The sequence below is a fragment of the Crocuta crocuta genome, unplaced genomic scaffold (genome assembly GCF_008692635.1).
Source record: "Crocuta crocuta isolate KB4526 unplaced genomic scaffold, BGI_CrCroc_1.0 scaffold36, whole genome shotgun sequence".
Classification (NCBI taxonomy): domain Eukaryota; kingdom Metazoa; phylum Chordata; class Mammalia; order Carnivora; family Hyaenidae; genus Crocuta; species Crocuta crocuta.
In genome coordinates this window covers 15,034,746-15,061,208 of record NW_027532203.1, presented here as the reverse complement: position 1 = coordinate 15,061,208, position 26,463 = coordinate 15,034,746, and the positions used below count along the sequence as shown (strand labels likewise).

General features: G+C 41.6%; 1 protein-coding gene and 1 pseudogene across 2 annotated transcripts; one reads left to right on the top strand and one right to left on the bottom strand.

Annotated features, from left to right (window-relative positions):
- The window catches only part of LOC144242598 (putative RNA polymerase II nuclear localization protein SLC7A6OS pseudogene), a 15,870-nt pseudogene extending 3,498 nt beyond the window's left edge, over positions 1-12,372 (bottom strand).
- On the top strand, positions 11,955-26,463 carry SKA1 (spindle and kinetochore associated complex subunit 1). Of its 2 annotated transcripts, none has more exons than XM_077777626.1 (7): positions 11,955-12,050; positions 12,663-12,761; positions 16,322-16,446; positions 18,497-18,594; positions 21,456-21,593; positions 25,189-25,358; positions 26,149-26,463. In XM_077777626.1, exons 2-7 carry the CDS (start codon positions 12,674-12,676, stop codon positions 26,295-26,297), a joined length of 768 nt encoding a protein of 255 aa, XP_077633752.1. In that variant the 5' UTR covers positions 11,955-12,050; positions 12,663-12,673; the 3' UTR covers positions 26,298-26,463. The 2 variants fall into 2 exon arrangements, with proteins under 2 accessions (XP_077633752.1, XP_077633751.1); XM_077777625.1 differs by having other exon boundaries at positions 11,955-12,089.

Here is a 26,463-nt window from a genome sequence, read left to right as displayed (position 1 = left end):
GACTGGTTTATTAGCACAATTTCAAGATTTCTTCTTGTGGTAGCATATATCCGTATTTCATTCCTTGTTATGGCCAAATAATATCCCAGTGTTTGGATATAACACATTCCATCCATCCATTTGTTGATGGACATTTGGGCTGTTTTCCACTTTTTTGGCAATTATGAATAATGCTGCTATGAACATGTGTGGATGAGCCTTTGCATGGACATGTGTTTTCATTACTATTGGGAATTACTACCTGGGAATGAAATCCCTGGATCATACGGTAACTCTATATTTAATAATTCAATGAACTGCAAGGCTGTTTTCCAAAGTAGGTGCATCATTTTACATCCCCACCAGTAATGCCTGGAATAGGTGTGACCACCAGGGTCTTCCATCGTGCTGCACACGGTGCAGGAGCTAAGCCAGTATCTCCGTGATTGCATGAGTGTGGATGGAGTAGTGTCTGGAGTATTGTACTGGCTTGGCAGACAAAGGAATTAGAGTGCTTATGGCAACAGTCTACAGCAGAACGCAGAACCTAGCAATATTCTATGGTGAGCAGCATTCCCTTGGTCTTCTACGCAACTACAGTCTTTCCAGTCCCCCATCCTTCCTCCACCGTCCAGGTCTGCAGGGTGGGTTCAGCTAGGCCACTAGCAGGGTCGAACTGGTCACATAAAGTGATGGTGGATGGCAGGAGAAGACTGAGAGACGAAGGCATGACTCTCACAGCTCCATCAGATTCCACAGCCCATGCTCCATGAGATGAAAAATTCATTCCATATCTCAAGCTGGTTAATGGCCAGCTCCATGCCCAGATCATCTGCTTCCCAGCCCTCCATCTCCCCTGGGGCATACACACCCCATCACAAGGTGACAGCCCTCCCGGGTTTCAATGTCATGGAGACTGAAGGGCCTTCAATCCCACAAATGATGATTTTCCAGAGACATTATTTATATTTTAAAGCTGACTCATGGGGGTTATTTCTTGGTGATGGGTTAAGTGGTGAACGCATCTGTCAAGTCTCGCTAGCTGCTCCTATGGCACTGATGCTGGGCAAGAGGGGTGGTTGCGGAGGCTAGTGAGGCAGCAGGAGCCAGGTCAACAGTAGAACTGTGGGTCATGCCAAGGAACCTGGGCTTTCCTTTGAAGCTGATGGCCACGAAGACATTTTTGTCCAGGAAGCATGGAGTCCTGCCACAGTCACCCCTGCTCACCCCTGACCATATGTCTCAAGCCATTTCTGACCTGGTTCCCCTCCTGAGAACTGGAGCGGGGAGCGAATCTTGAGCAGAGGTATTCACACAGAATGCTGGGAATGGTCCCCGCTCTAGCCATTTTATCCTTGGGAGCAAGACCTCCAGCTTTTTGCTTCTAATAGGTAGAATGGTGAGTTTTAATTGTGTTCTCTACACTCTTCAACGTTTAAGACTTGCGGTTAAAAACATGTGCTAGTTTTATAAAAGAAGAAGCAAATCCATGGAGGAGAAGAAGGGGGAAATGGTGGGGGAGAGGGAGGGAGGCAAACCATGAGAGACTCTTGAATGCTGAGAACAAACTGAGGACTGATGGTTGGGGGGGAAGGGGGCCGATGGGCATGGAGGAGGGCACTTGGGGTGAGCACGGGGTGTTACATGGAAACCAACTTGGCAAACTATTGTAAAAAAAAAAAAGTAGAGTCCAAAAAAAGAAAAAAAAAGAAGCGAGTGCAAGAAAGAATGTAGTGAAGTGTATGAAGATAAACTGAAAAGTAACTAAAACTAAACTTTTTAGTTTGTATTTGCAAACTTTTCCCACAGTCCCCTGAGTCTGCATCTTGTTTACGCTGTGCCCTCAGGAAGAACGCTGCTGGCCTGCCATCTAGTGGCGACACGGCAAACGCACCTTCCCACCAGCATTTGAATAAAGTAAACATTTGTTTTACCAACTCTGAAGAAGACAGCAAATATACGTTGTTCTGGGTAAAACTTTGATTTGGTTGAAGCCTCATGGATACCAAACATAGGCCGAGCAATCTGTTTTATGGTAAAATCTCGTCCTTTTGGCGTCATCAAGGAACAAAACTTCTCCACTCAAAGCTTAACTCTTAAGGAGCTCCATAAAAATTAAATGAACACTCTCACCGTTTCTTAAACAGAATATATTGAACAAAGCAACGTTTCTTTTAGAGCTCATGTTTTTTAAAAAAGACGGTATCACCTGGATGAGCCTGGTTTCGTCATACTTAATCAGTAAATCCAGAGCCCGGGGTAGCAGTATATGCTACATTGGTTTTGCTGGGCCTGCTATAACAAAGTGCCACAGACTGGGTGACCTAAATAACAGAAATTTGTTGTCTCACAGTTCTGGAGGCTGGAAGTCCACGATCAAGGTGTTGGCAGCATTGGTACCTTCTCAGAGCTGTGAGGGAAGGATCTGTCCCTTGCTTCATTCTCTTTGGTTTGTAGATGTCCACGTACTCCCTGCACCTCTTTACCTTCACATGTGTCTCTGTATCCAAGTATCCCCTTTTTAATGAAGGCACCAGTCATAATGGATTAGTCCTCACCTATTGGCCTCAGTTTAACTTGATTAGCCCTTTAAAGACCCCATCTCCATATGAAGTCACATTCTGAGGCAGTGGCGGTTAGGACTTTCGACGTATGAATTGGGGGAGGGGTCAGTGCACAGCTGATTCTAGAAAATTTGGCAAGCATCGCTCCTCTCTACCTCAAGAACTGGAAACTTCCCAGTTTATATACACCGATATAACAATGTCCTTTAAGTGTTTAATGTTTTGGGAAAAGTCTCTGTCAAAAGATATGGTTTTCATGTTTATAATACTTGGTCTCAAATATTATGCATAAAATACTGATGCCTGTTCTAAAAATGTTTTACCAAATTCACAAAGTACATCAATATGTGAAAGCCGCAACCTCAGTATGTGTTGGTTGTCTTCTCCTCAAGTTTCACTCCCCGTGATTTTCCACCCAGTCCTGGACTGAGGGCGCCTGACCTATATGGACTGCTTCAGGATTTCCCTTTGCCTCCTGGCTTCAAGATGGGTCCAGCCAATGGGAGTAGGGGGTTATCAGAAGACCCGCAGGTGGGGGGAGAAAAGAGGCAGATATTTATTCTCCTAGCTTCCTTCCTGTTGAGTTTCTGACAGGGGTGCTCTGATCCTAACCAGAGGCCAGAGCTGTTTCCCCAAACTCCTGTGACTTTTAGTCTTCATGCTTAGAGATAATAACTGTTCCCTAAGATCATCAACCCCAGGGAACTGCATCATCAATTGTTACCTTCTGAAAACTCTGCCACCTATTTTAAGCAGTCCCTTTTATTAAATTCTCCTCAAATCACCCAGGTTTTTTCCATCTTATTTTTGTCAAGGTATTGATATAGTATGTTTACTCTTTCCTTTGTGTGAACTAAGCATATGGCAGAAAACACGAACATACAATCTCTGTGAAAAACTGGAGAGACTTTGTACTACAAAGCTGCTGCTCTATTAATACATCTCTTCTTCCTTTTCTTTTAGTAGAAACTAGTGCTCCAATTTCTAGTCAGCGCCGAGTCTCTCTTGAGGTCAGCATCCCACAGTTGGTCAGGATTCAAGGGGTTATTTATACCTTGTTATTGTTTGGGTTGGACATTACATGCCCCCAAGTGCAACAACCATCCCCTAGAATATGTGAGGTAAAAGACAGAAATATTTTCTTCTTATTATTATTGAAAAAATATTAAGTAGGTTTTTCATTTGTGTCCTTGCCCCTTATCCTTAATCGGCAGCTGAATTTCTCACCTTTTTCTTTTATTACATGTACGCATTCTGTTGCATTAAAATGCTAGACTCCAGAAGCCAGAGACGTAATAAGTCAGCCTCTCATAGTTGAAAATGTGTGTGTTTCTACAATTTAGTGAGTCGTGTCCCTTCAAAATTCATATATTAAAGCCCTAACTGAACAATGTGACTCTATTTGAAGATATGACTTTTAAGAGTTTAATTCCATTATAGTCTAAAAATATACCTCGTATTACTTGTATGCAAGCTTGAGGAGAATATGTATTTTGCTGTTGTTTAATAGAATATTCCGTAAATGTAAATTAGATCAGTTTATAGTGTTGTTCTGTCAAGCTATATCGTAAACGATTTTTCTGCCTGCTTGATCTATTAGTTATTGATAGGCGGATGTTGGATCTCCAACTGTAATAGTGCATTTGTCTATTTTTCTTTTATTTCTATCAGGTTTTGCCTCACGTATTATGATGCTCTGTTGTTAGGTGCATACATGTTTAAGAATGTATGACCTCTTGGAGCCTGACCCCTCTATTATTCTGTAGTGTCTCCTTTTGTCCCTGATAATTTTCCTTGTTCTGAAGTCTACTTTGTCCAAAAAAAAAAAAAAAAACTACCTTAGTTTTCTTTTGATTAGCATTGTCATTGTTATCTTTCTCCATGCCTTTAGTTGTTGTTGTTGTTTTTAAGTGTTTTCTTAATTTTTGAGAGAGAGAGAGAGAGAGACAGCATGAGCAGGGGAGGGTCAGAGAGAGAGGGAGTCACAGAATCTGAAGACAGGCTCGAAGCTCTGAGCGGTCAGCACAGAGCCTGACGCGGGGCTCGAACCCACGAACCGCGAGGTCATGACCTGAGCTGAGATTGGATGCCTAACTGACTGAGTCACCCAGGCGCCCCTCCATGCCTTTTATTGGATTCTGTATATTTAAAGTGGTTTTCTTGTAGACAACTTTTGGTGGGTCTTACTTTTTTTTTTTTATCCACTCTAACAATCACCGTCTTTTAATTGGTGTCATTAGACCCATTCACATTTAAAGGGATTATTGAGCACTGAGTGAGCACTGAGTGTTATATGTAAATGATGAATCACTAAATTCTACTCCTAAAATCATTATTACACTGTATGTTAACTAAGCTGGATTTAAATAAGACCAAAAATATTTTTTAAAAAGCTATACTCAAAAAAAAATAAAGTGACTATTCATATATTTGGGTTAATATCAAGCATGCTTGTATTTTCTACTTGTTGCCAGAGGCTTCTTCTTCTCCTTTCTTTGAGTTTAGTTGAGCATGTTTTTTTTAAGTTTATTTATTTATTTTGAGAGACAGAGAGAGAGAGACAGAGAGAGAGAGGGAGAGAAAGCGAGGAAGGGGCAGAGAGAGAGGGAAAGAGAGAATCCCAAGCAGACTCTGGCACTGGCAGCACAGAGCCTGATGCAAGCCTTGATTTCATGAACTGTGAGATCATAACCTGAGCCGAAATCAAATGTCAGACACTTACCGGACTGAGCTACCCAGGCACCCTGAGCATTTTTTATTAGTAAAGAATTATACTTCTTTTATAAAAAAAATTAGTGGTTTCCCTAGTATTTGCAATACACTATGATATTTGTGGAGTTAAAACATTTTTTTAGTGTTTTTTTATTTTTGAGAGACAGAGAGACAGCGCACAAGTGGGTGAAGGGGAGAGAGAGGAAGACACAGAATCCGAAGCAGACTCCATATTTGTGGAATTTTAAAACCACCACTATGTATATACAGATAAATAGGAAGGAAACAACTGCAAAATGTTTAAATTTGAAGAATTTCAGTGAAGGGTAGATGAGTGCTTGTTGTTCAACTCTTTCCATTTTTATGTATGGTTGAAATTAAAAAAAAAAGTTGGGGAGAGGATGTTACTATATCACTGTTGGAGGCCAGCCAGCCTGATTCTTTTTTCTTTCTTGTAGTCAATTTGCTTTTCACCTGTATGCTTGGAGTAGTCTTTCTTTATCCTTAAAGTTGAATAACTTAACTTGGGTATTTATAGTTGTAAAATGTCCCTTAATAAATTTTCCTGGAATGCAGTGTGCATCTCCACCTAGATGCTCAATTTTTTTTCTTGAGTAATCACCTTTATTAAATCTTCTGGCCCATTGTGGGGGTCGTTTTGTATTTAGGACACAAATTATGCTCACGTTGGATCATTTCTACTGTTTCTGTGAGCTTCTCTCTGTTTTCTTTTTTTTTTTCAACTGCCTGTCCTCTGATCACCTTAAGCTTTTCTCTTAACTTGATTTTCAAAGGTGTCTCTTCTATTCCTTGCTGTTTGTAATTCAGTGCATTAATTCTGTGGTGGTGTTTTTGGCCCTTCAATTTATATGTATATACATATATTTTTTATTTAGAGAGCAAGGGAGAGGCAAAGGGAGAGGGAGAGAAAGAATCCCAAGCAGGTTCCATGATCAGGGCAAAGCCTGACAGGGGCTCAGTTCCACTTGTGTGAGATCATGACCTGAGCCTAAATCAAGAGTTGGTTCCTTAACCGACTTAGCCACCCAGGTGTCCCTTCCATATATATATGTATGTATGTATATATATGTGTGTGTGTGTGTGTGTGTGTATTTTAAGTTTATTTGTTTATTTGAGAGAGAGAGAGAGCACACAAACAGGGGAGGCACAGAGAGAGAGGGAGACACAAAATCCGAAGCAGGATCCAGGCTCTGAGTTGTCAGAACTGAGCCAGATGTGGGGCTTGAATTCACTAACCATGAGATCGTGACCTGAACCAAAGTCAGGCACTTAACAAAGTGACCCACCCAGGTGCCTGTCAATTTATATTTTTTAGTCTGATGCTCTCCTTTTTATCTCTCTCTTTTGTTTCTGTTTACTCTCTTCTTGATGAAGTCTTATTTTTAATTAATATACATACAATTCACATAGATATAAAATTTCTTGCTATTCCTTTGTGTATTCCTGTAGATCATTTTCTTTATCATTCTTTGCATGATTTCCTCCTTCCTTTCCTCCCCCCACTTTTTCATTTTCACTGTTAAATGCACCGAACTGCTGTTCTGATTTTCACAATTTCAATGAGTAGTGCCTCCCTTTGAGGAATACTCTCAACCTTTAGGTCATTTCCCAATGGGAAACTGGACTCAATTAGAGACGGGGTGATTGCCAAGAAGAACAGGGGGAAAAGAAAGGCTATTCTTCAGTTGGTAATCTTCAGGTTTCCTTCAATTCTTAGCTGTGTGGGTTTCCCCAATATGATTTCAGGGTGGTGGTGTGGTTAGGAACCAGGCTTCTGCCTCTCCCCTCTGCTCCAGAATCTTCTGCTTCCCTCCTTGACATCAGTTTTCGAAGTTTATTACCTTAGATTATCTGTTTATTGCCAATTATTAATGATTTTTTTCAGGGAGGAAAGGATTTAAAAAAACTTATTTGGGGGACATTTGTTAAGATGTAGGGAAAGGAAAAATCTGTGGGACAGTCTTCATTCTCCCTTTTAACTTAAAAGTCACTCTCCACCCAGTGATGTTTATATTTAAAAGCAGGTCACAGGAAGAGGGAATTCCTTTTTTTTTCTTTTTGAGAGAGAGAAAGAACACATGTATGCGAGTGGAGAGAGGCAGAGGAAGAAGGAGAGAGAAAATTTTAAGTAGGCTCCATGCCCAGTGCAGAGCTAGACTCAGGGCTCGATCCCATGACCATGAGGTCATGACCTGAGCTGAAACCAAGAGTAGAGTATTTAACTGGCTGAGCCACCCAGGCACTGCAGGAAATACTTCTCAAAAGGGAAAAACCTTAATGCATTGAGTTAGGCATCATATCAGAAGTCATCTACTCCTTAAGTTCACAGAGCTAGTTAATGACNTCTCACTAATGGGTGGAATTCTGGACATCAGAGAGAGAAGCATGTGTGTAGTTTTCATGCTGGTGACTTTCCTTTCCTGCCTCTAATCATACTACATACCCCTGAGTCTTTATTAAATGCACTCTGGTGGTGCAGAAATTGGGGCTCTAACTATAACACTAAAAAAAGCACACTCTGGATAAAGACTTCATAAAATGAGGAGAGAACACTAGGGGAAAAGTATAAGTTTTTTTCTTTCTCCTCTCTAGTTACAAAAAAAGAAAAAGAAGAAAAAAGAAAGAAAGAAAAACCCCTCAGCCAACCAACCAAACAAAACCAAAAAATTCCAGCAAGAGGCATAAATCATTTTAGGGTATGAAACACTATAAAAGCGAGGAGTTTGATTTTCTGGGCTGATTCGCCTCAGCTGCTATGACAGGCAGTGAGAATTGAGAAATGGCCCTCGTGAGGACTGTATTATGAATATGTGCCTTGGATTTTAATGTTGTCAGTTGGAAAAAACGGCTTTTAAGAATAAGATAAAGGAGCGTAGTTTAGTAGGAAATGTAAAAACACAATCTGTCTTGAATGTTAAAACTCCCCAAAGGGTCAGACCTACCCCTGCTCAGTGAGGCATCTCAGAATGCACCCCATCTATTACATTGAGAGCTTTCCCTCTTCAGGAAGGAGAGATATGAAGCTGTCCCCAAACTTATTGGTCACTATCCACCGTCAAAACCAGAGGGTTAAATACTTTCCCAGCTTCCCAGAAGTGCAGAGTCTTATTGCTTAAAGAGATATTTGATCTTTATTCTACAATGAGGATCTTGGGTGATTCTGACTTGGGGACATCCAGAAATAAACTTGACCCCTATCTGCAAGAAAAGGACAGAAAGAAAGTATGCAAAGTACAAAGAAAAGTGGTTTCTGTCAAAGTCAGTTGGGTATCAAACACTTAGAATTCATAAATAATCCAGAATTGCACTTGTGGGATAGGCGTGCCATGAGGGACTGAAATAATGATGGAAGTCTTTAGGTTCAGAAACATAAAACATGGGAGTAAAGGAAAGACCCCTTGCATCTGAGAGGCAACAGAGCTTCATCGAAAGAGGACAGGCTCTGAGATACTGACTTGTGCGTTACTTGATTATAATCCTCAGTTCCTCATCTGTTCCTCAGCTGTAAAGTACAGATCATAATTGTAAGTATTCACAAGTTTATTACAAAGATTAAACAGGATAATACACGTAAAATGGCTGAATTAGACTAAGTACCCAATAAAAGTTTTTTTGATGTTATTATTGTTTTTCCCTGAAGACTAGAGTTCACATTGCTTTTACTCCTGCTTATATTTGTTGCAAGAACCAGTCCAGCAATTTCTTCTATCTTGCTCATATAAAAATAAAGGGAAACCTCTCTAACATGGAATCAGGAGGCTAGAAGGAGTCTTGCCATTCCATGCCAATTACAAGAAGAATTGTCAATTATAGACCCCAGCAGAAGAATCACCAGCAGGAAGGAATCATCAATTATAGGCCCCAACAGAGAAAGATGTACATTGCATTACCCTACAAGAAATCAATTCCCCCCTGCAGTTCAGCCAATGAGAAACTCTTGCTTTTCTCCAACAAACTTTTGTTCAAAATAACCCCTCCCAATTTCCTTATCCTTCTCTGTTAAATAACATCCCAGAAACCACTTCTGTTCTACTCCCAGACCCTGTGTTTTTGGGTAGGATTATCCTAACACCCAGCTCCAGGATGTGTAGCCGACATGACCATTCTACCCCCCTAAACAGGCTGGTTAGTTTAAAACTGGGCAGATGACCCAAATTGGGCCAATCATTTTGCTAGATTCCTTAGGAAAGCAAGAACTGCTAACCTATTAGAGTCTGAGTCTAGAGCTATTAGCGGTCACCAGAGGGTAAAGGCTGCGTGGGAATGGAATAAGCACAAAGGAACGCAGAACTGAGAGATGGAGGTGGTTCTTTAATAGGATGTTTGAATTTCTGGGTCCAGCTATAATAAAAGACCTACACATGTACCCTTTACTGTTTTATAAGCCAAATGAAACCTATTTTTCTTGCTTAAGCCAGTTTGGATTGAGTATCTGTCATTGTATTTGAAGTCTTGGTAAATAATCCTGTCCTAGAAAGAAATATGAAATAGACAGTGTCATCCAGTTACTCATTTCTATATTTTTTCCACATTTCCCCCTTCTCCTCTCATATTCAGTGCCTTTATGCTTTCATCTTCCTATTATTTTCTCATGGGAAACGATCTGATAATGTTTGTCCTTGATGCTACAGGGTGAATTTGTGTTACTGTGTTATTTTTCTTGGAATACTGACGTTTGAGGCCTTACATTGTTTCCCACAGTGAAAGGCTTTGTTCCTGTTAAATGAGTTTTGGCTTTAGATAAGTAGGTACGTCAAAATTAAGAGAAACATTAAAAATGTATCAACCAGATAACATTGTGTAACTCTTGTTTGGATTCTAATTCAAACAAACCAATAGTTTAACAATAAATAATGATACAATCAGGGAAATTGAACATTGGGTGTTTGGTATTCAGAAATAATTGTTAAAATACTTAGATGTGATAATGCTAACATGGTAATTTTTAATATTTTTATTTATTTATTTATTTCTAGGAGAGAGAGAGAGACAGCGTGAGCAGGGGAGGGTCAGGGAGAGAGGGAGACACAGACTCTGAAACAGGCTCCGGGCTCTGAGCTGGCAGTCAGCACAGAGCCCAACGTGGGGCTTGAACCCACGAACCGCAAGATCATGACCTAAGCGAAAGTCGGTTGCTTAACCGACTAAGCCACATTTTTAAAGAGTTTCTATCTTTAGGAGATAAATATGTAAATGATTTTGGATGGAAAGATGCAATATTTGAGATTTGCTTCAAAATATTCCAGGGGCCCCTGGGTGGCTCAGTTAGCTGAGCTTCCAACTCTAGATTTTGGCTCAATGAGTCCAGGGTTATGGGATTGAGTCCCTAGTAGGACTTTTCGCTGAGCGTGGAGCCTGCTTGGGATTCTCTCTATCTCTCTTCGTCTCTCCCACTGTTCCTCTTTCCCATTTGCATGCTCGCTCTCTCTCTCTCTCTAAAAAGAAAATAATAATAAAAAATAAACAAAATATTCCAGTAGGTAAAAGGTAAGAGGACAGGAGGTACAGATGAAACAAAATTTGGGATAAGTTAATAATGGTTGAAGCTGGGGCGATGGGTTGACCATGGGCTTCATTATCTTATATTCTAACTTTATAAGTTTGAAATTTTCCATAAGAGATTTTTTTAAAGTAATAAGTAGAAATGGTCAAGGCTGCTACGTGCCTACCCAGAATCTACACTCTCCTTCTCCTTTACAAGCAGAATCCCTACATGGTGGAGGATGCAATACAACGGTCTAAATTAAAAAAAATATATTTTTAATGATTTTTTTTCTTCCAGTCTTGCTTGCAGATGTGAATCACCTGTGAAAAGCAGATAGAAGCCACTGGGTGTGGGTTCCATAAACGTTACCCTTGTCTCTTCTGCTACCTTAGACCAATACCTGAGGAAGGGAGTGTCAGGGTCATCTTGCTTACAGGCAGCCTGAAGGCCAGAATGCATGATGCTACGGATGATGGTGCCAAAAGTTAGAAGGAATCTGGATCGTTGACGACTGTGGAGATGCCACACCAGCTCGGGGTTACTTTCCCTTTTATTTCGACAGGGATAATTAACCTTTTTAATTTAATTTTTATTTTTTTAATGTTTTTAAATATTTATTATTGAGACAGAGAGAAACAAAGCATGAGCAGGGGAGGGTCAGAGAGAGAGGGAGACACAGAATCAGAAGCAGGTTCCAGGCTCTGAGCTGTCAGCACAGAGCCCGACGCGGGGCTCGAACCCACGAACCGCGAGATCATGACCTGAGCGAGTCAGACGCTTAACCGACTGAGCCACCCAGGCGCCCCAACCTTTTTAATTTTAAATTTGTAGTCGCCCAGTCTCTAAGTTCACACACTTGGGTGCTTTTTGGAGTTATCCGGAGTGCTTTTTAAAATATCAAGCCGCAGGCCCGACTTCCAGAGTGCCTGATTTCAATGGGATTGGAATTTGTAAAAGCTGCCCCCTGGTGATTCTAACGCGCAGCCAACTTGGAGACTCACTGTTAGAGTCCGCGGCCCCTGGCTGGGCGGCGGCCAAAACAAGGTGACGTGACTGCCTGGGATCATTCCGGATCGCCTGCANCCGCGGAAGGCGCCGGAACTCGAACAGTTGCTAAACAGGCGTTCCGGGAGCGCCGAGGTGCGCCTGCGCGGCGCCGAATCCAGGCGGGCACTTTGAATTTCGCTCCCAGAGTCGCGTCTCGCGATCTTGGGCTTCCGGCAGAGACTCGGGGCTCCGCGGCTCTTAATTCCACAGCGAGTGGTGCTTTGCTCCCGGACCCGAGCGAGGTTGGTGTCGGGGGCCGCGGCCTCGGGAGCAGGCGGAAGGTATTGCTGGGGCAGGGGGGGGCGGGCGGGGTGCGGGGGCGGGGCAGCCGGGCGGAGCCGGGGAGCCGGCCTTGTCCTTCCACCGCTCGGGTAGCTGGAGTGGATGCTTTCGAGCCTCTGTCCTACCCTCGGGAGTGAATGATTAACTGACTCCCTTCCTTCCCTTCCCTCTGCCTCTTTATCGACTCCAAACCGTAAAGCGCCGGACCCCCCGCAGCATGGAAGAAATGCTTACTTGGACCTGTTTCTGTGCACTCAACTGTGTTTTTTTCTTAAAATGCATGTGTACTTTGCATCTTTAAAGAAAAGATCAACGTTGTCTTTATAAATAGGACATTTGTCCCCCTAAATTCCCTGTACCTTGGTTTGGGGTGCGCTGATTACAGAAGGCTCAGAGAGAGGTACTGGACTTTGGTTAGAAACTGAATTTTGGAAAATTAAAAGAAATTGAGTTTTTGTACTTTCTTTTCAAGGAGATGTGAGTTCTTGGGTATTTGCCATTATTGGATTTTGGAAGTGAACAGAAATTTGGCCTATTTTTTTGGTAAATGTGTTGTTTATTTGTTTCTTCAGAGGCTTAAAGGATGGCCTCCTCAGACCTGGAACAGTTATGCTCTCATATTAACGAAAAGATTGGCAATATTAAAAGAATGCTGTCTTTAAGAAACTGTGGTAAGTAGAACAGATTCCGCTGACGTTATACAGACACAATGCATTTTAATGTTCCATTTTCAATATTTTATACCTACCTGGTTAAGTGAAAGGTAAGCGGTTTTTTGAGTAGTGGTTTTGTGAAGCACTCCAACATTAATATTTTGAATATTGCAGAGTACCAAAATGCCAATTATATTGAACCATGAACTGCATATTAATTAGACTTAATTGTTTATTTTTTTTGAGATACACAAGGCACAATAGTAAGATTTGAAGGTCATGGGGCATATGTGGTTCTAAAGCTAAACAGAGATACTGAAAGGTAAGGGAGAAAAATAGAAGTGGAAGAGACCCATAGAGGTAGAAATAGCCCATAACCCATCTCACAACCTGCTTCAGAGAAAGCTTATCAGTATGTATGACTAGGAAATGATTGAAAATGTCCAGGTTTTTAAGGTCAGGAAACTTGGAGGTTGCAAGCATCTTCCAGAATGTTTTGAAGTGCTGAAAGAAGACGTGGCAGGGACAGTGCAAAGAAATAGGTGATCTTTGTCAAGTCTGGGACCATGTTGTTTACAAAAATCATGAGCTCTCCAGTCCACTCTGGGAAGGTGTTCAGTGTTGGCAGAATACTATCTGCTGGGACCATCGTGGTGAACTTTTCCGTTGTACAAACAAATCCGTAGTTTGTACTGTGGATTGATAATTTAAACTGCTTGTTCGGTTTGTGTGTGTGTGTTTTGTTTTTGTTTTGTTTTGCTTTGTTTGTTTCTTTTTTGAGGGAGATTGAGAGAGAGAATCTTAAGCAGGCTCCAGATCAGAGAGAGAGAGAGAGAGAGAGAGAGAATCTTAAGCAGGCTCCAAATCAGCGCGGAGCCTGACTCAGGGCTAAGTCTTAGGACCATGAGATCATAACCTGAGCCAAAATCAAGAGTTGGTCACTTAACTGAGGTTCTCTTTTTGAGAACCCCTAAGAAAGGAGCATTATTTATTATACAGTTTATGGCACTCACATACTCTGTAGAAAGTTAAAGGTGTAGGGAGTATGGGTTCATCTCCAGTTCCCTCATTTCACACATGACTCTCAGAAGTCAAGTGACTTGCCTGGTCCCCTAGCTCATGGGTAGCTGGTTGGAACTACAGTTTTGTACCTTCATCCCCAGGCTAATATTCTTTCTACTTCTGTGACACTTTTATTGAAAAACCTAAAAAGGATGTCTAGAATTTTATTTATTTTTTATTATTTTTTTTAAAACTTTTTGAGAGAGAGAGAGAGAGACAGCGTGAGCAGGGGAGGGTCAGAGAGAGAGGGAGATACAGACTCTGAAATAGGCTCCAGGCTCTGAGACGGCAGTCAGCACAGAGCCCGACGTAGGGCTCGAACCCACAAACCGCGAGATCATGACCTAAGCGAAAGTCGGACGCTTAACCGACTAAGCCACCCAGGCGCCCCAGCAGGCTCCAAGTTCTGAGCTGTCAGAGCCCTACACAGGGCTCGAACTCATGAACTGTGAGATCACCACCTGAGCCAAAGTCAGATGCTTAACCGACTGAGCCAACCAGGTGTGCCGGGATGTCTAGAATTTTAATAACTAGCCTTGTGTAGAATCTCTTTCTAGGGGAATGATTACTGTGGAATAAACATATACAATTTGGAGATCTGTGAAACTATTAAACCTTGAGTTCAAATGACCCCACCAACACATGAGTCCTGGCTGAAGCAATGTGACCTATTAGATTAGTACACATTGGGTCACATCATGTGCATGTGGGAAGGATAATTTGACTGTTTGGTTCCATGGCTTATTTACTAGAACCCAGTAATTTGTTTGCCACTCAGTTTTTGGCTGCTGTAATATACTAGATTACTACTATCAAAAGTAGTGTATTCGCTTGTTGATTATATTTCTACAAATCAGTAGACAAGGCCCTAAAATTTAGGTAACTAAAAGTTAGTGGAGATACCAGTGTATCGGAACTAGTTATTTAACCCCCTGAAATTAATCTTGATAGAGACATCAGTACTCTGATTTACTTATTAATTTCTTTTAGTTGTTACAAACCTGTCAAATTCTATTAACATTGCTCTATAAATAGAATTATATGTTGCTTGTCACTATGATGATCAGTAGGAGTTAGCGTTTACTGAATGTTTTACTAGGTTCCAGGCACAGTGTTCAGACTCATCTTACATGTACTTTTTCACTTATCTTCATAGTAATCTTGAGGAGGTAGGTACTGGTGTCTCTAACTTTAGGCTTTGGACCTTCTGGCTGTTTCACTCTTCTGCTTCCATAATCTACAGATAGGGTCAAATTATACTTTTGTTTATTTTTTTCCTGCCTCTCTAATTATACTTTGGTTTATGTGTATTTCATTGGTCACTAGAAATAAAATGGAAAGATTTGATTATGAGAATAGTTTTTCTTTTGTGCTTTTGATCTATTAAAAAATTTTTTTTGGATTGCTTTTATTTCTAGGGAGGAGGAGACTCTGGCTTTCCCATCCTCAAATCTACAGAGCTAGAGAAAGGTGCCAGGAGGTGGGGTTAGGAATATGAGAGCATGCTACTTTACAGATGTCTGGTGTTTGTTCCTTTCAAATACCCCAGACTGATTACTGGCCTGTGACTTAATATATTACTTTTTCTGCTTAGTGAATAGTGTGGATAGTGTAAATATGAATTTTAAACCCAAGTGAATCCCAAGCCACTATTACAAATTCTGAAGAGAAACTCACCTCCAACTTCCACATACCCCTAAGGGCCAGTCCATATCATAAGCTTCTCTCCCTGGTCAGTGATTAGAATTCTGAGGTTTATACTTTCACTGAAGATATATCCCATGAAGAAGCCTCATTTGGGATTCTGACTTCTAACATCCTGTGCTTTGAAGTCCCAAAGCCTTGACTGGCAACCTCCTCTTACCAGGTTCCTCTGCACCCCCAATCAGGGCTGCTGCGATATTGACTCACTCACACTGCCTAGTCTGTGCATCTGTCTTCATGTTGAAGCCCTTGGGGATTTACCTTATTCTCATGAAAGCTCAGCTATTCATGTAAAATGGTGTCTCTTTTATCTAGCATTTCTAGGCCTTTTATTATAGTGGAGGAATTTGCCAGAAACAAAAGACTCAGGGGACACTTTACCTCTCCCTTCCTTCTCTTCCAGTTACTTAGAAATGATGGGGCACCTGAATCATTCAGTCGGTTAAGTGTCCAACTTTGGCTCAGGTCATGATCTCGCGGTTCGTGAGTTTGAGCCCCATCTCCAGCTCTGTGCTGACAGCTCAGAGCCTGGAGCCTACTTCAGATTCTGTCTCCCTTTCTGCCCCTCCCCTGCTCACACTCTTTGTCTCTCTCTGTCTCAATAAGAAACACCAGTTGCTTAGAAAGTTCTTAAGATTATCCATGGAGACAGGTCCTAGGGCTGAAACAAGTCCTTTCTCTTCCCCTAACCATCTGTATCTAAAGTAAAGCTCTGATCCAAGAGTTTAATTGGGTACAATTGAGTTAAAGAGTACAGTTATGTTCATTGTTTTCTATGTTTTATTTGCCATTTTATCTTTGTTTATTAATAGGTCAGGAACCTACCTTGAAGACTACATTAGATAAAATAGGAGATGAGATCATTGTAGTAAATGAACTTCTAAATAAATTGGAATTGGAAATTCAGTATCAAGAACAAACCAACCATTCACTCAAGGTAATGTTTTTTCAGTAAAGAAACAAAAGGGCAATAAATTCCCTAATCCCCAGGGAATTCTGAAGGCTACTCTAAAAGGTTCTTAGCTTTGTAAATTATTATTAATGGTAGAGTGCCGTCTGCATTATATTCATATAAAGGACTCCGGAGATCCACAGGCGTTTCTTTCTTCGCACTGGTAGCCAATGAAATTGAACTTTACTAAAAAGGAAGATTTCCCAAATAATTCTTGGTAGGTTTAATTGAAACAAACGATCTGGCAGAATGGTGTGGAAGGAGTACCTGGCCTGGGGTGAGGACATGCGGATTCTCACTCTGGATGCCCAGAGCACCCTCTGCCACCCTGAGAAAGCCGTCTTACCTTTTGGGGTCTTGGGGGCCTCATGTGGAAATTAATTAGTCATACTTAACTATTTCTTAGGTTCCTTCCATTCTGCATTTTTCTGTTCTATAAAATATAAGGATTCTCAAAAAAAAGCTTGAGCCGTATTCGCACACCATTTTGTTTCAAATGAGCTTTCTTTTTTTTTTTAATTTTTTTTAAAAATTTTTTCATGTTTTTTATTTATTTCTAGGAGAGAGAGAGAGAGACAGCGTGAGCAGGGGAAAGTCAGAGAGAGAGGGAGTCACAGACTCTGAAACAGGCTCCAGGCTCTGAGCTGGCAGTCAGCACAGAGCCCGACGTGGGGCTTGAACCCACAAACCGCGAGATCATGACCTAAGCGAAAGTTGGACGCTTAACCGACTAAGCCACCCAGGCGCCCCCCAAATGAGCTTTCTAATTGATGAAGCTAGTAAAGTGCTAGTGTACTTCTGGGAAAATACTCAGTCTGTCCATCGTTGCCTCAAGCTTTGAGAGCCATTGAGGTGTTCAGTGGGAGTGAACAAGGTGGCCTCTACGGACCCTTTCAGCCTCATAATCCTTAAGATCTGTGAAGATTTTTCATAAGAATGGGCATGAATATACCTATCCTATTAGTTGAAATGACATTAGTGACTGTGAGCATCATTTGGCTCTTTGAAAGAAAGGTGTCCTGCAAATTCAAAACAGAAGGCAATATTGGTTTCAGTTCTAATCTGCCTAGAAGTACCCAGAGTTAAGTGTGTGCCTAGGGAATGTTAAGTTTAGAAGTGAAGTCTGCATAGAATTTTTGTTCATATTATGATTGAGGATCAGATGACAGGTCTCCAAAGGCACAGAGTAGTTTTCTTACCACATTTGCATGAGTTCATAGCCTCAAGTTCTAGTGAAAGGTAAAATAAAGATGACACAGAACAAAACCATGTGATCATGACCCAGTGGAAATTTCCATGAAGCTAGAGAATTGTGTAGGCCAGCTGTGGAAGTCGTTCCACGTAGCTTCTTGCATGTACGTTCCAGGCGTGCATTGTCACCCTGATGGTGCTGCACAGCTCACACTGGGGAGTGCTTGTTAAGTCAACAGAAGCAATTTACTGGAATGACAAACATAAATCCTTCATGCATTTTTTAGTTGCTTGCCAAGCTTGAAGTTAAATGTCAACCCTAGCTGTTGTAATGTGATTATAGCAGTTATTCTCTGGAAAAAAAAATCCAGTAGAGAAAGATATTATGTTGCTATCCAAAAACAGATCTAGAGACCAGAGTCGTCTTAAAAAATGTATTGCCGCAGTGAAAAAAATACGGTTGTGGCCGGTGCCCTTCTCCATCTTCTGCGTTCTTTTTTTTTTTTTTTAATATTTTTTATTTATTTCTAGGAGAGAGAGAGAGAGACAGTGTGAACAGGGGAGGGTCAGAGAGAGAGGGAGATACAGACTCCGAAACAGGCTTCAGGCTCTGAGCCGGCAGTCAGCACAGAGCCCGACGCGGGGCTCGAACCCACGAACCGCGAGATCATGACCTAAGCGAAAGTCGGACGCTTAACCGACTAAGCCACCCAGGCGCCCCTCTTCTGCGTTCTTAATACTCCCAGTCATTGTGATTGTGGTTGAGTCTTTTGTGCTCTTTATAATGTCTTAAAACACACTCAGGCAGGATAGCCGCTCATTGGGGACCTTTTTTAAATTCTAGGAACTCTGTGAATCTCTCGAAGAGGATTATAAAGATGTGGAACATCTCAAAGAAAACATTCCTCCCCATTTGCCTCAAGTAACAGTAAGCCAGAACTTGTAAGTGTTTGTAATTATTCTTGCTATCTGCGTGTATAAAACTTTTAAACACCTCGGCTCTTTTTTGTGTTTTCGTGTACTTGTGAGTTTGTTAGTGATTATGTTAGTGTTAGTGTTGTCACTTACAGTAGAAATAGTGTTTCTCTTTGTCTGCCCCAGTCTTACCCTGCTGCCTCTGGACGATGTCACCCCTCTTTCCCTACTTTTTCTCATTTCTTTCCCTTAGAGCAGAGTTTGTCAACCTTGGCCCTGTTACCTTCTTGATTTAGATAATTCTTTATTTTGAGGACAGTGATGTTTAGTAGCATCCCTGATCTCTACCTACCAACTACATGTCAGTGGCGTCCTCACCGTCGCCGCCCCGTTGTGACAACGAGAAATGTCTGCAGACATTGCCATATGTCCTCTGGGGGACAGTCTCTCCCCTGACCCTTGAGAACCACTGGTTTAGAGTAAAAATAAGATTAATAAATGTCCCATCTTAAAAACAGCCAAAGGAACCAAACACTTGGCTTTGCTTTCCCCCTCCAGCCTGTGTCCCCAGTGTGGTCCCCCCCAGTATGTGCTTGTGCCCCCACCCCCCCTTTTCCGCAGAGCCCCTGCGCCGGTCTCTGGGCTGCTATCACTACCACACTTAGGAAACTCATCAAGAAATCCCCCCTTCAGCCCCGATTCTTTTCAGATATTATCTCGCTGTCTGTCTGTTTCTGGAATTCTTTTCTGCTCTGCCACAGTGCTTCCTTGTCATCCCGCGTCTGACTGGCTTGCCCTACTTCAAATTACGCGTGTCTCCTAAAGCTAAATGGTGCTCACACTTACCTTACGCCACTGTTAATGCTCTCAGATGTCCAGCTCCAGCCTTGACGTCACCTCTGGTTCTGCTGTTTTAATTGCTTGCTGGGAGCTTGATAAATGAGCTATTCTTTTCAACTCTGTGTGTCTGAGACTCAACTGACTGGTTCCGACTGGTTCCTTGTTAACCACCCGTCATGCCTGCTGCCTCCCACCCATCACCGGGCCGGAGGAACTCCGTGCCTCCAGCCTGTCTTGCTCTCTGCAGCCCTCAGCCAGGCTGCTGTCTCCGCAGGATTTTGTCTGTCCCTGCCCTCTCTTCCACTCTCATCGCCTGGCTCTCCAGGCCATCTCCCATCATTGCTGGTCTGTGTGATTTGAGAGCTCCTGTGTTTTTTGCCTTTGCAGGGGGATCCACCACCCCCACCTCTCTAGGCTTCTGGGTTCTTCTTCCAGGGTTCCAAGTATATAAAAACCATGCCGTGGATAACTTAAAATTTTTTAACTTTTGAAATATATATATGTACATACACACAGAAAAATGACTAAAGCATTATTTGTGCAAATTAGAGTAATAAACAAACATCAGTGTATGTACCAGTCAGATTAAGAAATAGGATATTCCTGGTGCCTTACAACCCTTCTTCCCCTGCAGACCCTTCCTCTGTCAGAGAGGTAGTCATCCTGGCATTTATGATAATCACTCTTACGGGTGTGTTTCCATAAACAACATACTGTTTAACTTTGAAAAGAAAAACTTAAAGGAAGGCACGAGCCTCGCTGTATAGGGTAAGAGGCACATTTCTGCTGATGGCTGGAGTTCTCCAGAAGAAAAGCTCAGCAGAGTGCCTGGCATGGTCAGGGTTCCCTGTGATTTCCCTACAAGAAGAAAGTCATGGGCAAGGTCACGAATGGATGCTAGGACTAGAGACCATCATAGGAGACTCGCCAGGATTGTAGTGTGAGCTGGATGGTGGTATCCAGCAGGAATATGGCCCGGAGAATAGGAGGAGGTTTCTTCTTCCGACTTCACTGTGGCTTAGTTTCAGTTTTTAGCCAAGGTCAAAGCAGAACCTTTCCATAGGTAGAAATGGTTCTTTTCAGCTGATACTCCCAGCAGGGCATGAAGGAGAAATCACGAGCTTCCTTAGCACCTGGTGAAGACAGACAAGTACAGAGAAGAATCAGCCAGGCTCACTGTGAAGTCTCATGTTAACTGAAGTTGATGGGAGCACAGCATTGGGAGGCTTCACCTTGACAGCCGCCAACATGGCCATCCTCAGTCATACCACCTCAGTAAGGCCTGGTTGCCCTGTGTCTGGTGCCCTGCTGTCATCTTGGGACCTCACTTCCCTGTCTTTTTTGGGGTTCCCTTCACTGGCTCCTGGGTTCGATCTACTCTTTCCTGTATCCCATTTCTTTTCTGGAGCTGTCGAGCCAGTATGGCTTCATTTGCTGCTGGAAACAAGGTTCTGTTCCTTCCCTGGCAGCTAAATAACCCAGAAGCTACAGCCTATTTCTAGACTCTTCGCTAGTGGGGTAGGAGCTATATTGGGCTTCTCACTGACTCCAAAAATTGGGCAGGACTGAATCCAAGAGTTCCATGCTCATGGCTTGCAACTAAAATGAGTCTGCAACAGGCAGGGACTGATACCAGCAACCAATGGGATAAATTAGAAAAATAGAAGGAGATGATTGATGCTTCTACATCTAGAAACAAGGAGTCAGGAAGAGAAGCTGTTGAGAGGTTAAGTTCAGCTTTGCACATACTGACTTTGAGGAGCCAGAGGAATAACTGGTGAAGATGGCTGGCATATGTACTGCATGTACCATGTTTTGGGTATGTAAATATAATTCTATTACTGAAGATTTGGGAACTTAATTTTTCAGTGGTCTCTTCACTATTCAGATCTTCATGAACATAGAAGTAGGGGCAGCAAAAAATGACTATAAAATTATCACAAGATGAATCTTGTATTTGTTATTGAGTATTTTCAGTTGGGAAAACTTGCTGGTATTCTGTGGAATTCTGATAATCACTTGTACATCTGTGCATCTCTGTTCCTTAGTGTTAATGCGTCAGATGTTGACCCTGAAGAACCAGTCAAAGTTGAGGAACCTGCACCCACAAAGAAGCCCCCAAAAGAACAAAGAAGTATTAAAGAAATGCCATTTATAACTTCCGATGAGTTTAATGGCATTCCAGCGTAAGTATTTAAGATAAATGTTAACATTCAACTCTTTCATGGTCAACATACATGATTGTTTAAATCATAAAGCTTGATTATATTCATAGTCTGCTGTGTTCAAATATTGATATTTTCTAAAATAGTCTTAACATTGTGCTATGAAAATGCAGGAAGTCTTTTGAAGATGCTTAAAATCATGTTTTTTATTTAGTTGTCAGATCTCTTTTCATAGCGAGACCTAGTGATGGGTCAGTCTGTTGAGTTCCAGGACCATTTTGTGGTAGAGATTTATCCAGTTACATTTTAATTATTTATTTTTGAAGGAGAGAGAGATAGAGCATGAGCAGGGGAAGAGCAGAGAGAGAGGGAGACCCAGAATTGGAAGCAGGCTCCAGGCTCCAAGCTGTCAGCACAGAGCCTGAGGCGGGACTCGAACTCACAAACTCTGAGATCATGACCTGAGCCGAAGTTGGATGCCTAACCGGCTGAGCCACCAAGGCCCCTCTATTCAGTTCCATTTTAGAAGTAGCCTCAGTTTTGCTGTACTTTTAAGGAAGGTGTGTTGTATGGGTTTGAGAATTAGAACGGCAAGTGTTGTGTTTGCTTTCCATTTGTTTTTTACCTTATGCCCCACACTCGTTCTGGGCCATGGGTCACTGAGGAGAATACAGGGGCAAGTGAGACCAGATAATGTCCCTGGTGGGAGGTCTTCTTTGCTCTTTACAGAAGACAGTAATGGAGAGCCCGTCATGCTAACCCAGGTTTTTAAACTCTTGTAACTCCAGGGCTTTGCTTAATGTCTTGGCTTGATATTGTTGCATTTCTATTATATAAATAATACGTGTTAGGAAAATAACTCCATTGTAATTCTGCCACCCGGATATTTATTTAATTTCACGTATGTAATAGGTTGCTCCTGATCATTATGACAACAATGTACTTATACAGGAAATACAGTTTACTTTCTTTTTTATCATGAGCATTTTGCCATTGTTACCTATTCTTGTAAACTTGGGTGTTAATAGTTGTATTATATGTCATCAAAATGAGACTGACCGTTCTCTTCAATTTCTATTTTTTTGTCAGTCATTTCTCTTTATGATCGCTTTATTTTCATGATAATTCTGTTTGGTGCTATTCATTTTTTAGTTTGTTGTTATTTTTGTTGCTCATTAGCTGAGCTAAATGGAAAACCAAATGTCTGTGAGAACAGTGGGGTAGACGGGTTTTTAAAAATTGCTTCCATGAAGAGATAAAGGAAGGAAATCAGAATAGTCGTAGTATTTTTTTGTTTTTAATGTTTATTTTTGAGAGAGAGAGAGCAAGGGAGGGACAGAGAGAGAAGGAAACAGAAGATCCAAGCAGACTCTATGCTGTCAACACAGAGCCCAATGTGGGGCTCGAACTCAAAAAGTTTGAGATCATGACCTAAGCCATAGTCAGACGCTCAACTGACTGAGCCATCCAGGTGCCGCAGAGTATTCATTTTTATTTTTATTTTGTATTTTTTTTCTTTTATAGTTTATTGTTAAGTTAGTTTCCATATAACACCCAGTGCTCATCCCAAGTGCCCTCCTTCATGCCCATCACCCATTTTCCCCTCTCCCCCACCCCCATCAACTCTCAGTTTGTTCTCAGTATTTAAGAGTCTCTCATGGTTTGCCTCCCTCCCTCTCCTTAACTATTTTTCCCCTTCCCCTCCCCCATGGTCCTCTGTTTGTTAAGTTTCTCCTGTTCCACATATGAGTGAAATCGTATGGTATCAGTCCTTCTTATTTCACTTAACATAACACCCTGCTACATCCACATTGCTACAAATGGCCAGATTCCATTCTTTCTCATGCCATGTAGTATCCCACTGTATATATAAACCACATCTTCTTGGTCCATTTGTCAGTTGATGGACATTTAGGCCCTTTCCATGATTTGGCTATTGTTGAGAGTGCTGCTGTGAACATTGGGGTACATGTGCTCCCATGCGTCTGCACTCCTGTGTCCTTTGGGTAAATTCCTAGCAGGGCTATTGCTGGGTCATAGGGGAGTTCTATTGTTAATTTTTTGAGGAACCTCCACACTGTTTTCCAGAGGGGCTGCACCAGTTTACATTCCCACCAACAGTGTAGGAGGGGGCCTGTTTCTCCACATTCTCACCAGCATCTATTGTCTCCTGACTTGTTCATTTTAGCCACAGAGTATTCATTTTTCACGGGAGGGGATATTTATTGAATGAGAGAACTTGGACGATTGGGGTAAGGAAGAATGTATTCCAAGCATGAGGCTTTTATTTATTTATCGTTAAAAAGCTAATTCTGAGGATGAAGTAAAAGTGGAGAACATGGGCAGAGGAGGGGGATAAGTATTGAGGAAATTAAGGTGATAGTTCAGAGGATTTAAAGGAATTTCTTTGGGGAGAGGGAATAGTTTGTGGGATCAATAGTTTGTGAGAATCGTGGTTAGAAACAACAACGGCAAAAATGAATTTAGAAAAGAAGAGAATAATGAAAATGTGTTTTAATCAATATGAACATTTTCCTTTAAACATATTCATATATTATTTTATATTACGTACGTTTGGTTAGAAATCTGCCCCCTTGGGGGCACCTGGGTGGCTCAGTTGGTTAAGGGTCTAACTTTGGTTCAGGTCGTGATCTCGTGGTTTGTGGGTTCGAGCCCCGCGTCAGGCTCTGTGCTGACCGCTCAGAGCCTGGAGCCTGTTTTGGATTCTGTGTCTCCTTCTCTCTTTGCCCTTGCCCCACCTGCGCTCTGTCTCTTGCTCTCAAAAATAAATGAACATTAAAAAAAAAGAAAGAAATCTGCCCCATTGGAGAGAAGAGAAGGGCAGCATTTCACATAATGAATCCACAGTTTTTTGAAGGGAAAAATTGAGGCAGGTCATTGGGTTTTAGTTTTGGTGCGTATGGAGAAATCAGGTTCTCCTGTTTTTATATTCTAAGACTGTAGGTGACAGGGAGCACGGCAAGGGGAAGAGGGAAATGGAAGAGTGGATTTAGAGAAAGACCAGTGCTCAATGGGGTGGAACCCCAGAGCTATGCCCTGGCTCCTCTCCGCCTTTCGACTCCCAGACCTTCTCCTGCGCATTCGGCTCTCTGTCCTAATCGGAATTCCCATCTCTGTAGTGGCCTTTGTTGCCCATCTTCCTCTTCCTCCTCCCCTTTTCTTTCTTTCTCAGAGCAGGTAAGTTTGCAGAAAACTAGAGTGGTGTGAGTTATATATTTTGTTAATATTGAAATTTTTCTTTCCCTTGCTCACAAACATTTAAAAATGTTTAAATAAACCTCTGGCTTGCAATTAACCAGTTCATTTGAATCAGTATTTGAGATCTTATTTTAAATTGTAATATTGGTTCTGTAGGTAGAGAATGGAGATTAATGTGTCTAGACATGAGTAGGGAAGATAAGCAACTGGTATGTTGTGGTGTCTCTTTAATTTTTTAACTATTGAGAGATGTGTGGTTTATTTGGAAGTTGATGTACTTTTTTTGGTATAAAGAGTTCTAATCACTGCTACTGTATAAAATCAGCATTAATGTTTTTCAGAGAAAATGATTTTGCATAATGATTTTTTAAAAAATTAATCATATACTTATTTGCAGGTACATGAAATCCCGCTTAACCTATTGTCAAATTAATGATGTAATTAAAGAAATCAATAAGGCAGTAGTTAGTAAATATAAGATCCTGCATCAGCCAAAGAAGTCTATGAATTCCGTGGCCAGAAATCTATATCACAGATTTATTGATGAAGAAACAAAGGATACCAAAGGTAAATATGATAGCATACCTGTGTGTGCATGTCAACTGTTTGGAGTGTAACTAACTTATGAGAAACAACTTATTCTAGAAAATTCTGAGTCTAAAGAGGTAGTTCTCAGCCAGGAGCCGTTTTCCCACTTAGGAACATTTTTGGCATCTCTGGAGGTATTTTTGGTGGTTACAACCAGGGTTGGGAGTGCTACTGGCATCTAGAGACTACAGGTGCTGTTAAAGTGCAGTGTACAACAGCTTTCACAGCAAAGAAGTGCCTGTAGTTCTGAGGCTGAGGAGCACGGCTTTAGAGTCTATTATGAAACTATACCCAGTGTCTTCAGAATTAGAATAGAAATGAGAAGAGTTGGTCATGCTTACGTAGCACTTACCATGTGCCAGATGGCATACTGAGAGCTTTTGTCCTTCCGTCTTAACAAGGTGTGTACCCTTATTCCCATTTTGCAGATTAGGCAAAGAGAACTGAAGATACTTGCCCAAGGTCAGCCAGTTAAGGGACAGAGCTGTGGGGGGTTTCATTCTCTCAACCACTACACTATATTCCCTCTTGAAAAGTGAACTACTGTTCAGAAGATACCAACAGATAGCTACATTTCTAAAATGCTACCGTAAACGTTGTGCAACTGCAGTTGAATAATGATTATTTTAGCAGGAATACTGCTTCTCACTCTGGTTGCCTAATGATAGTAAAAATGATTAATGTTATTCATATTCACATTGAACCTCATTAAAGACTCATCTTGAAAGTTGTCCTCGTGAAAATTAGCATGAATATCTTTATTTTTCAGGTCATTATTTTATAGTGGAAGCGGACATAAAGGAGTTCACAGCTTTGAAAGCTGACAAGCGGTTTCATGTGATATTGAACATCTTACGACACTGCCGGAGGCTCTCAGAGGTCCGGGGGGGAGGCCTTACCCGATACGTTATAACCTGAAGTCCTGAGCTTTAGCTGGTCCAGAGTAGGGCCTAGAGGCCACTCCTATAGTTTCCTTATGCGTAATTTCTTTATATATAACTTCTTTGCCTTTCTCATTTTCTTTTCTACTTGACTATAAAAATGAAACTTTTTAGTAAATAAAGCATATGTATTTTAAAATTCA

Bases quoted from the DNA above. Each gene is read 5' to 3' on its own strand.
- SKA1 (XM_077777626.1), top strand. From the start codon at position 12,674: ATGGCCTCCTCAGACCTGGAACAGTTATGCTCTCATATTAACGAAAAG. The intron at 12,762-16,321 runs GTAAGTAGAACA...GTTTATTAATAG, and splicing joins GCTGTCTTTAAGAAACTGTG to GTCAGGAACCTACCTTGAAG. The intron at 16,447-18,496 runs GTAATGTTTTTT...TTTAAATTCTAG, and splicing joins AAACCAACCATTCACTCAAG to GAACTCTGTGAATCTCTCGA.